The 15,984-nt window shown below is 45.7% G+C and overlaps 1 protein-coding gene across 1 annotated transcript in view; it reads right to left on the bottom strand.

The window, feature by feature from the left end:
* TTC9 (tetratricopeptide repeat domain 9) overlaps positions 1–11,328 on the bottom strand; it is a 47,159-nt gene extending 35,831 nt beyond the window's left edge. The window contains exon 1 of the mRNA XM_049770500.1: positions 10,959–11,328. Coding sequence (XP_049626457.1) covers positions 10,959–11,313 — 355 coding nt within the window. The 5' untranslated portion in view covers positions 11,314–11,328. The remainder of the gene's footprint in view (positions 1–10,958) is intronic.
* Positions 11,329–15,984: the final 4,656 nt, after the last annotated feature.

The raw sequence follows: 15,984 nt of genomic DNA, 5'->3' as shown, positions 1-15,984 counted from the left end.
GTGTTGTATGTACTGAGGAGAGTTCTATTGTTTTGGATGGGGGCACTTCCATGTATTTTAGCTTATTTCAACATGTTCAAAAGTTTGTGACTCATCCTCACCATATTCATTTCCCTTAAAGGCCAACTGAGAATCCACTGTGGAAACTGAGCTCAATGGCTACATTCAGAGAGCTCATCCCTCAAAAGCATTCTACAAGTTTCAATTCTCACATCCTTCCTTAAAGATGGTCTTAGATGTAAGCAAAGCCATACTTACAGGCCTAAGATTCACTGGCCAAGATGCTGCCTTTGGAATAAAATCAGACCTGCAATGTTTGGCCAGTTAAACTCTCCCATCCAGATGGAGGATCTTGGATAGGCATCTTTTTTTAAAAAAAATTTTTTTTTGGTTTTTGGGTCACACCTGGCAGCTCTCAGGGGTCACTCCTGGCTCTAAGCTCAGAAATCGCTCTTGGCAGGCTTGGGGGGACCATATGGGACACTGGGATTCAAACCACCGTCCTTTTGCGTGCAAGGCAAACATCCTACCTCCAAGGTATCTCTTCAGCCCCATCATTTTAAAAATTTAAATCATTTTTTATTGAAGTGACATTGACTTAGAACATTATATAAGCGTCAGGTGTACATTAGCATAATTCAACATCTGCATGAACCCACATTTTTACTTTTTCCCATTGTATATTTTTGATGTCTTGTTTTAAAACTTATATGTTATATTCTGGAATCATTACTATAGTTTTAATTTTTACTACTCTTTGTTTGCTATAAAAATGATTGATCTGCTACCTTTAATTGTTTGTTATAAAATGATTGATCTGCTACCTTTAATATTTATCTTTTCTATCACTATGTTTCCTTTTGCATCTTTCTTGTTAGTATCCTATCTTTCAAAATTGGAGAGATCTATTTCTTGCAAATTTGATTTAGTGGTGATGAACTCCTTTAGCTTTAGTTAATCCAAGATACTCTTTTTTTTTTTTTGTTTTTTTGTTTTTTTGTTTTTGGATCACACCCGGTGGTGCTCAGGGGTTACTCCTGGCTGTCTGCTCAGAAATAGCTCCTGGCAGGCATGGGGGACCCTATGGGACACCGGGATTCGAACCAACCACCTTTGGTCCTGGATCGGCTGCTTGCAAGGCAAACACCGCTGTGCTATCTCTCCGGGCCCAGGGATAGAATTCTTGGTTGAGAGATTTATCATTTCAAAACTTTAAGCGCATCATTCTACTCTTCTCTAGCCTCTATACTTCCTGTGAGAAAAACCTGCTGATAGTTGTTCTGCTCCTATTGCTTCTTAACATTCTCCCTGGTATCTGAAATCTGACCATTTTTACTATAATTATTGTCCTCGAGTAGATCTTTGGATTCCTCTTGTGAGAAATTCTTTAGAATTCCTAAACCTGGACGTTTTACTTTCTCCAGAATAGAGTAGGCTTTTTGAATCTGAAGGGGGCTTGGGGACACTCCTAGCATTGATTGGTCACTCCTGGAAGTATTCAGGGGGCCATGCAATGCCAAGGACTGAACCTGGGCCCCTGACATGTAAAGTACATGTTCAGTGCTTTGAAATAACTCCGAGCCCAGAAAAGGAAAGCTTTAAGACACTATTTCCTCATGGTCTTTTTTTTCCCCATCTTTTCTTCTTCTGGTACCCCTATAATTTGAAATATTAATCCTCTTGGTGTGGTCTAGAGAGCTTTTCACTCAGACCCTTTTCTCCACTGTTGCTGATACTACTTCAATGATCAGGGTTTGCACATATACTTAGTAGTGGTGTTCACTGGGGGCTGCTCATATGATTATGGTGCTCACACAAAGAGCCTTATTGTTCACCAAAGGTTGCATTCCTGTGGTGCTTATAGGTGTCCTTGCATAAAAGGGTTGCAATCTTCATTCGTGGTGCCCACACACATTTGGTTGTGATGCTTGTTAATGGTCACTATGGTATTGACAAATATTCCCTCCAGGAGTTGCAATTTTTGGCAGTTTTACTCAGACATCTTTTTACTTAAAGTGCATACAGGGATAAATCCATTGTTGTGGTAATTACACACATCCAGACACCAAGTCACAAAGATCTCCAGGTAGCTTCACTTAATATTTATTTGCTCACCTGCCCCATCCAAGTGAGCTCTGTCACTTTGTCTTCTAGTTTACTTATCTATCCTCGGCTTCATTCAGACTGTTGTTGAACCTTTTTATTTTTCAGTTCTGTCATTATATTTTTTAGCTTTATTTATTAATTTATTGATTGGTTGTTGGGCCACACCCAGCAGTGCACTCAGGGATTACTCCTGACTCTGTGTTCAGAAATTGCCCCTGGCAGGCTGGGGGACCATATGGTATGCCCGGAATCAAATCGGGTCCCTCCAGGATCAGTTGCATGCAAGGCAAATGCCCTACTGCTGTGCTATCTTTCCAGCCCCTATCATCATATTCTTAAGCTCTATAACTCTCTTTGGATTTTTTTGAATATTTAGCTTCTTTATTGAAGTTCTCACCATGCTCATTCATTCAGCTGTTGAATTCTGTGATTGTTCTTATAATCATTACTTTGAATGTCCCATTATATAATTTACCTGTTTGTTTAAGGCATTTTGTCTATTTTTTATTTTATTTTGGGCTACACTTGGTGACACTCAGGGGTTACTCCTGGCTATGCACTCAGAAATCACTCCTGGTTTGGGGGACCAGATGGGATGCCAGGGAATTGAACCACAGTTCCTTCTGAGTCAGCCATATGCAAGGCAAATGCCCTACCACTGCCCCATGACTTGTCTTTTTCATGTGGGGCATTGCTCCTCTGTCTCCCCATTTTACTCTATTTCATACAATTGAGCACATATGAATTAACTAATTTCCTAGCTCCCCTTATCTTGAAGGATTAGTCTTATACAGATGATGTACAATAGATTCCAAAGTGATGTCCCCATTGGCCAGTAGTGTTAAGCACTTAAGATAAGTCACCTGTGTAGGCTAATGCATACCTGCCTGCTATGAACTTCTGGGAAATACTTTCAGGGTATATATGGTCCAGCTATAGTGCACAAAAATGATGCAGGTGCAGTCTGTATGTGGGTGAGGTTGTCAGCATAACCTGTCTACTGACATATGTGGGTGGGGCTGTTCACCCAGTCCTGCCACATACAGTGAGTTAGTGGAGTTGTTGGTCCAGCCAGCTCACAGCACATGGCATACAGAGCTATGTTGCAGGAGTAGAGGCACAGCAATTTTCCTACTGGCACCAGTAGACTGGATGAAGGGTTCCAGAACATTTTCACCATCTACAGTAGTTTTTGCATTTGTAATTGATCCACCTAGTTTTTTGCCCCCTCTGGTTCAATACAAAATTATAGGAAGTACCCTTTGTCTTAGAATCTGCCTCATATTCTACATCTATTTTGGTCATCTCAATTGTGTCCAGGTAGTCATCTTCAGATGTCTCCATGAGGGTTGGCTTCATTGGTGGATGAATGGTATAACTGTATAGAATCCATGCTCAGAAAAGACCTAGATTTTTTGTTGTTTTGTTTTGTTTTGTTTTTATGCCACACCTGGCAATGCTCAGGAATCAGAGCCAGGTTCCTCCTGGCTCTGCACTCAATAATCACTCCTGGTTCATGGAATCATATGGGACACCAAGGATTGAACCCAGTTCAGTCACATGCAAGGCAAATGCTATATTTACTGTACTATTGCTTTGACCCCACAAAGGACCTAGGTTGGGCCCTAATGTTCTGCAGTTGCCTTCCGAAAATTCTTAATAATCTTATCTTCTGTTTGTTTTTGTTTTGGACCATACAAAGTAGTAACTAGGACTTACTCCTGACTATGAGCAGAGGGATAGCTTCTGGAAGTGCTCTGGGGAAGCAGATGGTGTGCTGGGATAGAACTTGGGTCAGCCACATGCAAGGCAAGCAGCCTACCTACTCTACTATTGTTTCAGCCCCTCTTCATTTTGTTTTGTTTTGTTTTTGGGTCACACCCAACGATGCTCAGGGGTTACTCCTGGCTCTGCTCTCAGAAATTGCCCCTGGCAGGCTCATGAGACCATATGGATGCTGGAAATCAAACCACTGTCTGTCCTGGGATGGCTGTGTACAAGGCAAATGCCCTACCACTGTGCTATCTCTTCGGTCCCCCCTTCATTTATTTTTAAATAAAGTTCATCAGAACAATGGAGCCTGACCATGAGCAGAGATGATAGACATACCCATTCTCTCTCCATATTTTTTTGTTTTGGGGCCACAATCAGCAATCCTTAGGGTTTACTCTTGGCTCCATGCTCAGGGATAATTATTGGCACTATTCAGGGGACCTAGGTATTCAGGTAGGGTACTAGGGATAGAACCTGAAAGGGGCCCGGAGAGATAGCACAGCGGTGTTTGCCTTGCAAGCAGCCGATCCAGGACCAAAGGTGGTTGGTTCGAATCCCGGTGTCCCATATGGTCCCCCGTGCCTGCCAGGAGCTATTTCTGAGCAGACAGCCAGGAGTAACCCCTGAGCACCGCCAGGTGTGACCCAAAAAAAACCAAAACAAAAATAAAAAAAAAGAACCTGAGGGGGTCATGTGCAAGGCTTTACCCACTAAACTAAATGACCTGACCCAACACACTCATTTTTTTGCAGCCCCACTTACATAAAGCATTCATTCCCAGTATTCCAGGAATCCAGAACTCCAGAGAATTCACAATGCATGAGAATCCAGCAAGAATTCAACTTAAGAATTAGGTAAGAGAGTTAGGTCTACAATTAAAGCAGCATATTTGCTGACAGCCTCAAGAAGCTGTGCTTTCTATTTCCCCCAGAAATTGCTTCAAGTGCAGAAAGTAGAATGTTAAAAGAAACACAAATGTCTTAAAAACACACCATATTCTTTTCGCTCACATTACTATCCTGAACTTGTCCTCCACTTATATTGAAAAATGGTGCATAGAAGAAAAACAGTAGAATAATTTAGAGTTCTTTTCCTTTCCTTACTCATCAGAAAGTGAAACTTGGACAAAATACACATATAAAATACGAATTTAAAGATGTCAAATAAAAAAAGATTTTATATGTAAGTGCTCATATTTCCATTTAAACTTAGCATAGCACAATAAAGATGAATTCATGCCAATAATATAAAAGATTAATTTTCTTGTAATGACATAAAAAAAGCAAGCAACACCATTTGTCAAGTCAAGAGAGAGTTCTTGAAGAAAAAAAAAAGAAAGAAACTGGGCCAGAGAACTAGCATAGAGGTAGAACATTTGCCTTGCATGCAGAAGGACTGTGGTTCAAATCCTGGCATCCCATATGGTCCCAGGAGCGATTTCTGAGCGTAGAACCAGGAGTAACCCCTGAGCGTTGCCAGGTGTGACCCAAAAACCACAAAAAAAAGAAAGAAAGAAAGAAAGAAAGAAAGAAAGAAAGAAAGAAAGAAAGAAAGAAAGAAAGAAAGAAAGAAAGAAAAAGAAAAAAAGAAAGAAAGAAAGAAAGAAAGAAAGAAAGAAAGAAAGAAAGAAAGAAAGAAAGAAAGAAAGAAAGAAAGAAAAGAAAAAGAGAAAGAAAGAAAGAAAAAGAGAAAGAAAGAAAGAAAAAGAGAAAGAAAGAAAAAGAGAAAAGAAATTATCTCTTGGGGTCGGCGAGGTGGCGCTAGAGGTAAGATGTGTGTCTTGCAAGTGCTAGCCAAGGAAGGACAGCGATTAGTCCCATATGGATCCCCCACGCCAGGGGCAATTTCTGAGCGCTTAGCCAGGAGTAACCCCTGAGCATCAAATGGGTGTGGTCCGAAAAAAAAAAAAAGAAACTATCTCTTAAGGTCTTTTTAAACAATAATAACAAAACCCTCATTGGTGTTAGAACATTGTAAATTTAAAACAACTCTATTACTCTATTATGGACAACTTTGTAAATTATGGTCTCTTGAAGAAAATCAATTAAAAATTGCAAATAAACAAGACTGAGCTGGAGCAATAGTGCAGTAGGTAGGGCATTTGCCTTACAGGTTGAAAGACCTCGATTCAATCCCCAGCATCTGATAAGGTTTTCCAAGCACTGCCAGGAGTAATTCCTGGGTGCAGAGCCAGAAATAACTTTGAGCATAGCCAGGTATGGTCTAACAACCAGGAAAAACAAGAAGCCAAGAAGTTCACACATTCATTTTTCACTAGACCGTTGGATCTGTCCAGTAATGTTCCCAGAAACACTGAAAAAAAGAGATGCCCATCTCATATCACTTCCCAATATGACTTCTTTAGGCACTGTCAGGATCCCATCTTGAGAATTCCACAGGAGTCAATGAACATTACCTTACCTTTTTGAGATATATATACACATATATGTATGCATACATATATATATATGTCCCAGATATAGCCCTAGATGGGCATAGGAATGAGAACAAATCAAAGTGGTAGAAACTTTTCCAAATCCATAAGATAACTCGGCCATAGAGGCAACAAATGAACTCTCATTGTGTCTTCAAATCCAATGCCATGCATAGCCTGGCACTCACCTCTGCAGCTGACATTTGAATCTTGAACATCACTTGAAAATATCAACCAAGTCATTATGGATTGCAACCTTTTGATCACAACCCAGCTGGAGCCACCGCAGTCCTACAGGGACAGATGTACAACAGAAGGGAATCAAGAGATTCCCAGGCTCTATGGAGTTTTTGTCTTGATCAAGGTCAACAGTAGCTGACAAATAGTTCAATGTTTTCTTCCTTTCTAGATATGGAGAATCCAATGTCTACATGTCCCCCAAGAAGGTCAGAATATCTTTTTGTTTTGTTTTTAAACATAAGAATTCTATTTTTTTAATTGATTGATTGATTGGTCTTTGGATCACACCCAGCGACACTCAGGGGTTACTCCTGGCTCCGCACTCAGAAATAGCTCCTGGCAAGCTAGGGAATCATCTGGGGTGCTGGGAATCGAACTGGGTCCCTCCTGCGTCAGCATCATGCAAGGCAAATGCCCTACTGCTGTGCTATCTCTCTGGCCCCAGAATATCTTTCTGAATCATTATATCACATTAATTTGAAAGTGTGAAGGGACAGAATGCTTCCCATCACTTCTCTTGAATTTATTGAGAGAATAAGACATAAAAATTAGGGGCCAAGAGATAGCATGGAGGTAAGGCATTTGCCTTTCATGCAAAAAGGTTCGGATCCCAGCATCCCATATGGTCCCCTGTGCCTGCCAGGGGCGATTTCTGAGCATAGAGCCAGGAATAACCCCTGAGCGCTGCCAGATGTGACCCAAAAAAAAAAAAAAATTAAGTCCATGGATCTTCCTTCATGTGGTCACCTCAAATCATCAATTAGATAGACCAACATCTCCTAACACAGTCTTGCGGCCCCTGCTTGCTATTCTCTTGAAAGCTTCCAAACAGAGTATTAAGGATCCAGTAAACCTAGGTTTCCTCCAGACAAACTACTGCTTGGTGTTGCTATGCCCTTAGAAACACAGCTAAGTGACTTCTAGGCCAATCCAAGTGCTTTCCACACCCTGTGAAGGAAGAGGACCCATCCTTGAGAGAATATCTTTACATTGCTCAGGTCTGGAGCCTGCCTTCTCAGCTGTTCAGCCAGCACACCAGGCCAGATGGAGAGGGAAGTTAGTTGCCTCTTTGCCAGAAAGAACCTGAAGTTCTTGTCTCCCTCTTCTAGCAGGCACAAGGGGGAAAAAATCTCTTATGGGTCATACTGCGCTGTTCTGTGAACACCTTTCCCTCCCACTTCTACTAAATGGTCATTGAAAACACACTTAGAAAATCATATTTGCCACTTAAAATAACCTTCCCGGAAATATTTTAATGAAATATAAAAGTGGCCTGACATAAGTGAGACTAGAAGCAAAGTACAGGGGGTTAAGAGTTTATGGTCAGAAAATAATACAGGAGGGAAATACAGCACAAATGGCTTCCTTTTAGGTGTGAGGATGAAAGGTCATTTCATATTTTCTTCTTTAAACTTTTTGGTATTTTCTAAAAGCAGCAATTCTTGTAGGTGTGCATTATTTTATAACCCAACAAGCTAGAATTATGAAATAGTATTAGTCTATTTTGTGCACTATCTGAAAGGAAATCAACTCCGGTCTCTATTTCTGCTCAGGTAAGTCTTATATGGGTCTCTTCTCCGAGAAATACAGAATTTGGTTTGACAAAGATGGCCAATTTATAAATACTCTTTTCTCTTATTCTTTTTTAAATAATAATAATAATAATATATTTATTTATTTATTTAAGCACCATGATTACAAACAGTTTGTGGTTGGGTTTCAGTCATAAAAAGAATACCTCCCCACTTCACCAGTGCAACCTTCCCACCACCAACGATCTCCATCTTCCTCTTCCCTCTTTCCCTCTATTCTTTTTTTCTAAATGTGAATGAAAATGACAATGCTGGGAACAGTCCTGTGAGAGATTAGAAACAAGGTACATTTCTTTCTCTTGGTTACTAGAGCTAAGTGCTCCCACTAAGATTTTGCAAGTGTAAAAATCTGGAACCCACTTGTGGCAGAAGTTAAGACAGACTAAGGCCTACCTACTGGACAATGACCTCCTGGATCATGATGCACTTAAGAATATTAACCCTAGATTTGAAGAGCTCTGGAATCTGGGAGCTTTTTTTCCTCTGGAAAAATGATCCTATTTTTCAGAGACTTCAAAATTTAAAAAAGATAATGAATGTGGAGGGTTTTTTATTTTTCTTCTCTTCTCATTGCTGAAGTTTCCCTAAATGTGTGAGTGTGGAACAAGGGGATTGGAAATGGAGGCATTACCCAGGTCTTTGCCCAAGGACACGTCTTTGGTTTCAGCATGGAAATGCAACCACTTTGGGGATGGAGGAAAGGCAGCGCTAGCCACAGGCCAGCAGCCAAAAGCATGGGGTGAGGGGCAACCCTGGAGAGCCCATGGATATCACTAAATAGAAGATTCCATTAGCACGGTGAAAAAACACTGCATTAGTGACCCAGAGGGCCTCTCCCTCCACCAATGGCCTCTCTGCCCTTTAACTATTCATCAGGCAGCAGAGAGTGTGCCAGGGACTTACAGGAAATAAAGGGAAATCGAGCTGTATCTTGTGATGGATTGAAATGTTCCATCTTTGTTGTACCACAACTACCTTGCCTGCAGCCACTATCACTAGTTCTGCCATAGCTCCCTCCAACACTTCTCTGGCAGCTACTACTATTACCAGTGATCCTGGAAGTTTGTAAACTACCTCACAACTTACAAAGTACCTCTGTAACCTGGGGTGATCACGATTAAAGATGAAACTCGACAGAGTATTATGGGAAGGCAGACACAGGCTGGCATTAGAAGCCTTAAAGAGAATAGAGCTAAAGAAGGAGTAGAAATACAGATTATTTTGTCTTTTTCTTTTGGGCCCACATCTTGCAGTGCTCAGGGTTATTCCTGGCTCTGCTGTCAGGAATCACCCTTAGCAGCTCAGGGGACCATATGGGATGCCAGGGATCGAACCTGGGAGGAAAGCATGAAAGGCACGCGGCTTACATGCTGTACTATCATACCACTCAGGCCCCAATTACAGGCCTCTTTTTTTTTTTTTTTTTTTTTTTTTTTTTGGTTTTTGGGCCACACCCGGTGACGCTCAGGGGTTACTCCTGGCTATGCGCTCAGAAGTTGCTCCTGGCTTGGCGTCCATATGGGACGCCGGGGGATCGAACCGCGGTCCGTCCAAGGCTAGCGCAGGCAAGGCAGGCACCTTACCTTTAGCGCCACCGCCCGGCCCCACAGGCCTCTTTTTACATACACCCCACTGCCTCCCAAATGCCTGGGTCCCAGTTACACCCACCCCACCCCCAGCCACATCTAGTCACTCTCCCAATCTTCCTCTGTTTCTTCCATTGTCAACAACCAATTCCAACAGCTTCAAGGTTAGGGGTCGAGAGTACTGGCCATTCATTCATTTGGTCAGAGGACCTGGACCATGCCCAAGTCCAATCGAGGGAGGAGAGAGAAGAAGAAGGAATGCATTTGAAATAGAAGGCTGCGGCCTCTGCCAACATCTTCCACCTTCTCCCAGGAAAGTGCCTTGGAAAGAGCCTGGCTTTCCTTTTTTTTTTTTTTTAGAGCCTTTAAAGTTTCCTGTGCCAAAGTAAAAAAAAAAAAAAAAAAAAAAAAATTTAATGGTCTGCCTTTGACCTGGGCACATAGGCTGAGCTCTGGAGCACAGCTCTCACCTGATGCCAAGGGAACCCTCAGCCAAGCAGGCGGGTGGTGGGAAAGCTAGGGCCCAGAAGGCCTGAGAGCAGAGTGCAGGCGGGAAGGCTCCAGAAGCTTCTCTGGCACCACGGCTGGCTTCCCCCTTCACCTGGCAACAGGAGCCCTTAGAGAGCAGCTCAGAGCTCACAAGAGGGAATAAAAGTGGCCTTTTTGGAATCCATTTTGCTCAAGGAGCCCAAGGCAATGTGGTCGGTCCATGATGACCCCTTGGCCTCTGAAACCACTGGAACTTCTTCCCCATAGGGACAGAAATGGGGGGAAAGCAGGTGGGGAGCGGAGGACAACTTGATGACCCCCTTAAGTGAGTCTCCACTCCATCTACCACCAAAGCCAAAGTGGGGAGGCCCTGGGCCCCAAAGCTGCTGGCTTTGGGAAGTGGTTCCACTTGGGGAGGAATCCCTAGTAGTAACAGTCGCCGCCGGAGGGAGGAAGGGAGGGCCAAATCCGTCCAGTTCTGGGGGGGGGGGGGCAGGGTCATCATTCCCCGTGCAGTCGGGGCGTCGCGCTGGGGATGGGGGTAGGGACAAGCGGGGTGACAGACAGACAGACAGACAGACGGCGAGGCGAGTTTGGAAGTGACTTTTCCAGCGGGGCCTGGGGAGAAGAGCGCGCAGGGCAGGCACTGCGCGCGCCGCAGTGGCCAGCTGCGCCCCGGGGGGCCCTGGCAGGAGTCTGGGGGGACCCCGAGAGGCTAGAGAGGCGGGCGCAGCTCACCTGCCAGGCTGTTGTAGCAGTCGATCTCGATGGCTTCCACCGTCTTGCTCTGCTCCTCCGACAGCCGGGTGCCGGGGTGGGGGGCCCGGGGTCCCCGCTCCCGCTCGGAGCCGGGGCCCGGCTGCAGCCCCTTGAGCTCCAGCAGGGCGCGGTGGTACTTGCCGATGGCCTCGCGGAATTTCTTGTCCTTGTAGCACTGCGCGCCTTGGCCCTTGAAGTCCAGCGCGCGCCCGATGGACTCGGCGGGCTCGGGGGCCGTCGCCCCGGCCGGGCCGCCGCCCGGGGTGCTGCCCAGCGCAGGCGGGGGGCTCGGCGGGGTCCCCTGGGCCGCGGCCGCCGGGCCCTTCCTCTCCATTCGGCCGCGATCCTCTGCCACCCTCTGCCGCGCCCTCCCGGGTTTAAAAGCGGCGGCTGCGGGGCGCGCGCCGGGCTCGATGCGCCGCCGCCGCCGCCCTGACACCCCGCGCGCCCATGCTCCGCGCCCGCCGGCTGCGGGAGGCTGCTGGCTCTCCTCCTCCTCCTCCTCCTCTTCCTCTCCGTCCTCCCACTGCTCCTCCCTTCGCCCTCCTCCCTCCCCTCCCCGCCTCTCCCCTCGCGCAACCTGCCAGGCGCGCGCCCTGGGGACGCACGGAGGGTTTGGAGAGGTGGATGAATGAATGGATAGATGGATGGATGGATGGATGAGGGGGACCCGATCCGGGTAGCCAGGGGTGGTCGCTGACCGGAGCAAGCCGGGGAAGATGAATGGCAGACAAAGACGGGCCTGGTTCTTGCTTTCTCTCTCTCTCTCCCCGTTCCTTGGAGCGCTGGGGGGAAAGGCGCCTGCCTCCTCGGATGGACGTGGATAGATGCGGGGGAAGGGGGGGACACAGGCTGTGTGTGTGTGTGTGTGTGTGTGTGTGTGTGTGTGTGTGTGTGTGTGTGTGTGTGTGTTTCATTCACCTTCGACCTCTCCAAAACATACGAAAAGGTGCTTGGGGCTTCGAGCTAGGACTCCAGCCAGCCTCCCTGCCCTTAGCTGGAGGCCTTCGTCCCCGTCCCCGTCCCCGTCCCCATCCCCTCAGACGGTGCCAGGGCCGCCCTTTCCGGGCCTCGTGGCCGGGGTGTCTCCGGGAGTGCCCGCCCGCCTTGCGCCCGCGGGTGCTCGGGGCGCGAGAGACCAGGAGGCGCCGCGCGCTGCCGCCTCGGCTCGTGGGCAGCTGCGCCCATGAGTCACGGAGGGGGACGGATGGAAAACACCTGTTACCGTTGCTCACGGGGCGCGCACGGCCTCTTGCCCTTGGCATTGGCAGGACCGGCCTCCCCTCCCTCGGCCTGCCCCGGAGAGCCATTCCTTCTTGGGGTCTGGCAGCGAGGGCTGAGCGGCAGCTGTCGGCCCACAATCGGAGAAGGCCAAGCCCAGGGGGTGCAGACCAGACCGTGACAACAAGACTCGGGGACTCCACCGACTCCCAGTTTGGCGAGGGGATGCGCAACCCGCTCTAGAGGCCTGGGGTTCTCTCCCTGGACGGGGTTGGGGGATGCCCCTGGAGTGTCCCTGGAGTGGGCCATAGAGCCAGGACGAAGGGGAAAGGGTAGAAGGGTGAATTTCAGGGAGCCCTGGGCCCCAAGGCTTTATGGAGGAGGTGGCTTTTGAGGGTCTTGGGGCGGGTTTGACTGACTTAAGGCAAAAGAAGGGTGTGACGGACCTGTCAAGAGCTGTGAGGAAATAGAGCAGATTTTCCAATGTTCAGATTCTCTGGGGGTATAGAATGTTTTTGGTTCTGTGACCTCAACTTTGGAAGTGGTAGGAAATGGATGGATAAGATCCTGGAAGCAGAGTGTAGAGGTGACAGTCATAGTGCAGCAGGTAGGGTGTTTGCTTTGCATGCGGTCTGTCCAGGTTCGATCCCCTGCATCCCATATGGTTCCCCTCCATCTCCCAGCATGCCAGAAGTGATTTCTGAGCGCAGAGCCAGGAGTAAACCCTGAGCGCCGCCGTCTAGTGTGGCCCCCAAACAAACAAACAAACAAATAAATTTCATGAAGGCGTTTGGTGCCAGAGGATAGTACAGTAAGTTAGGGGCTTGCTTGGAAGCAAATTAAGTTTGATCTGCATACCACTTATGGTACCCCAATTACTCCAGGGCTCCCTCCAGAACTCTGAGCCAAGAATAACTCCTAAACTGGTGTTCTCCCTACCCCCAACAAGATTAGGAAGCATTTTGAGGAAGAGGGCTTTTATTTTTGTAAGCAATGGAGTAGGGTTTTGTTTTTGTTTTGTTTTTTTGTTGTTGTTGGTTATTTTTGTTTTGTTTTTTTTTTATTTTGTTTTCGTTTTTTTTTTTACTTCTTCCTCCTTTGAAGAGCTGGAGCTTTGCAAGCAGAGCCATCAGGAGTACACACAGGCATGACCCCAAAACAACATGGTTATTTTTTTTCTAAGCCAATGGGTTTCAAAATTATTTCAGTCCTGTAGCATCAGTGTGAAGCCTGGAAAACTTCCCAGGGCAAATTCTAGGATCTTGCTCCAGACGTAACTAAAACTAGAAGCAACCTGCACTCAAACAAACGCTTCCTTGGTTCACACTCAAGATTGGAGTCTGCTTCAACCTATGACCCAAACTGAGGGTCATGAACGCGGGGCGTCAGCTTTAACCAAGGACCTGTACAAATACAGAATCTGTAAAATTCCAGACCTACTGACCCAGAACTTGCATGGAGGGTGGGGGGAGTTGGGCCACACCTGGCAGCGCCCGGGTTACTTCTATCTCTGTGCTGACCACACCTGGCAGGCTCGGAGGACCAAATGGGAATCTGGAGATGAACAGGCCAGTCTGGTTGGCCGGTGCAAGGCAAATGCCCTATCCCGTGCTATTGCTCAGGCCCCAGAATCTGCATGTTGACAAGACCGCTAGGTGATCTAGATGCCTCAGTAGAGTATGAGAAGCACTACTCTAGGGTTTGTGTGTTCGTTTGGTTTGGGGGTCACACCCGGGGTTATTCGTAGTTCTTTGCTCAGAAATCCCTCCTGGCAGGCTCAGGGGACCATATGGGATGCTGGAATTCAAACCTGGATCCGTCCAGGGTTAGCAGCGTGCAAGGCAAATGCCCTACTACTGTGCTATCACTCTGGCCCCTGCTCTAGGATTTTAAAGTATTGATGAAAGAACCTGATAGCCTGTATTATTACCTACACATATTCTTTATTATTTTGATTCGGTCCATTTAGGCTTTTTGTCTTCTTGTTTTTGGGGGGGCACCCCAGGTTTTACTACTGGCTCTATGGTGGAACCCAGGGGAACATATGAGGGTATCAGAATGGAACCCAGGTTGACTGCAGGCAAGGTAAATTTCCTACCCATCGGCTATCAATCTGGTCCCCTTTTCAAACATTTTTAATAGATTTTCTCATTTGCTTTGCTGGGGAGGGGCAGGTTGGGAGTGAGAGTAAGGTTCGGGGAGGGTCTTTATGCAGATCAAGTGCTCCAGTCCTTAGAGTTGTCTCCCTTGTCCTGGATATAATTCTTTTTTTTTTCTTTTTTTCTTTTTTTTTTTTGATATAATTCTTATGCAAAATACTCTTTCAATAATAATATGGGTTAATATGTGTTCGTTTCTTGATATTTTTAGCCTATATTACAGGAGACCAATTAGTCTCAGTAGAAAATAAAAATAAAACAAAAACGTCTCTTATTGACTCATTTTTGATGGTTTCACTACATTCATTAAGTCACTTTGTAATGCATCTATTTTATTTTTCAGACAAATTGATTGCAATTGTTTGACCAAACAATTATAAACCCCCAAATAATTAAAGTAACAGTTTACAGTGTCCCATTCAAGATACTAGGTTACAGAGACTTGCTCAAGGTCATTCAGCTAATAGAACATGGAGTTGGGAGCCAGAGGTGTAAGTAAGGTGCTTGTCTTGTACACAACCAACTCCTTTTAGATCCCAAGCACAGAGAGCCAGCAATAGCTCCTGAACACTACTGAGTGACCCCCAAACCTGCAAACCTTCCAAAAGTGGAGCTGGGATTATAATTCAAGCAATCTGACTCCAGAACATAGCCTGTTAACTATACTTGTACATTTTGTCCCAACTAATTTTTCCTTAGAAGAAACGGTGTCAAAAAATGTCTTGAGAGGCTGGAACGGTGGCGCAAGTGGTAAGGCATTTATTTGCCTTGCACACCCTAACCTAGGATGGACCTCGGTTGAATCCCCTGACATCCCACATAATCCCCCAAGCCAGGAGCAATTTCTGAGTGCATAGCCAGGAGTTACCCCCTGAGCGTCACCTGGCGGTTGTGGCCCAAAAAGCAAAAAAAAAAAAAAAAAATCTTGAAAACATTGTCACTTCGCTTTTCAGAAATGTTATACCAACTTGGACTCCAACTACGATGCACTGGTTTTCCTTCCTCTTTCCCAATATTAAAGGTTAAATTAGGGGCCGGAGAGATAGCATGGAGGTAAGGCGTTTGCCTTTCATGCAGAAGGTCATCAGTTCGAATCCCGGCATCCCATATGGTCCCCCGTGCCTGCCAGGAGCAATTTCTGAGCATGGAGCCAGGAATAACCCCTGAGCACCGCCGGGTGTGACCCAAAAACCAAAAAAAAAAAAAAAAAAAAGGTTAAATTAAAAATATTTTTTTCACAAGTGATTACTAAATAAACTATTGGTTTGAGCCAGAGAAAAGCTCAAGGGTTGGTGCTAAAGCTTTTCATACCAAAGGTTCAGGTTTGGTCCCTACCAGACACAGCTCAATTCCTATAAAAACCTCAGAGCACAGAATTGTGACACTTAAGCACCACTAGGTATGACCCCAAAGCCAGAAATCACAATTAAACTCCTGACCCTGCATATTTTTGAGACACAGGCAAACTTACTGACAAGGGTGAACATTTTCACAAGTATAGTTGCCATTTATGGAGTACTGAGAGGTCTTATTTGGCCATAATCTAAATAATACTAAAATATACTTTATATATTTTAGTACCTTAGTTTTCTAAGTGATTTGTCATCGTTCATCTCACTTAATTT

Source organism: Suncus etruscus, chromosome 3 (assembly GCF_024139225.1).
Source record: "Suncus etruscus isolate mSunEtr1 chromosome 3, mSunEtr1.pri.cur, whole genome shotgun sequence".
NCBI classification, from domain to species: domain Eukaryota; kingdom Metazoa; phylum Chordata; class Mammalia; order Eulipotyphla; family Soricidae; genus Suncus; species Suncus etruscus.
The sequence above is the reverse complement of the archived record's forward strand: the minus strand, read 5'-3'. Positions and strand labels throughout refer to the sequence as shown.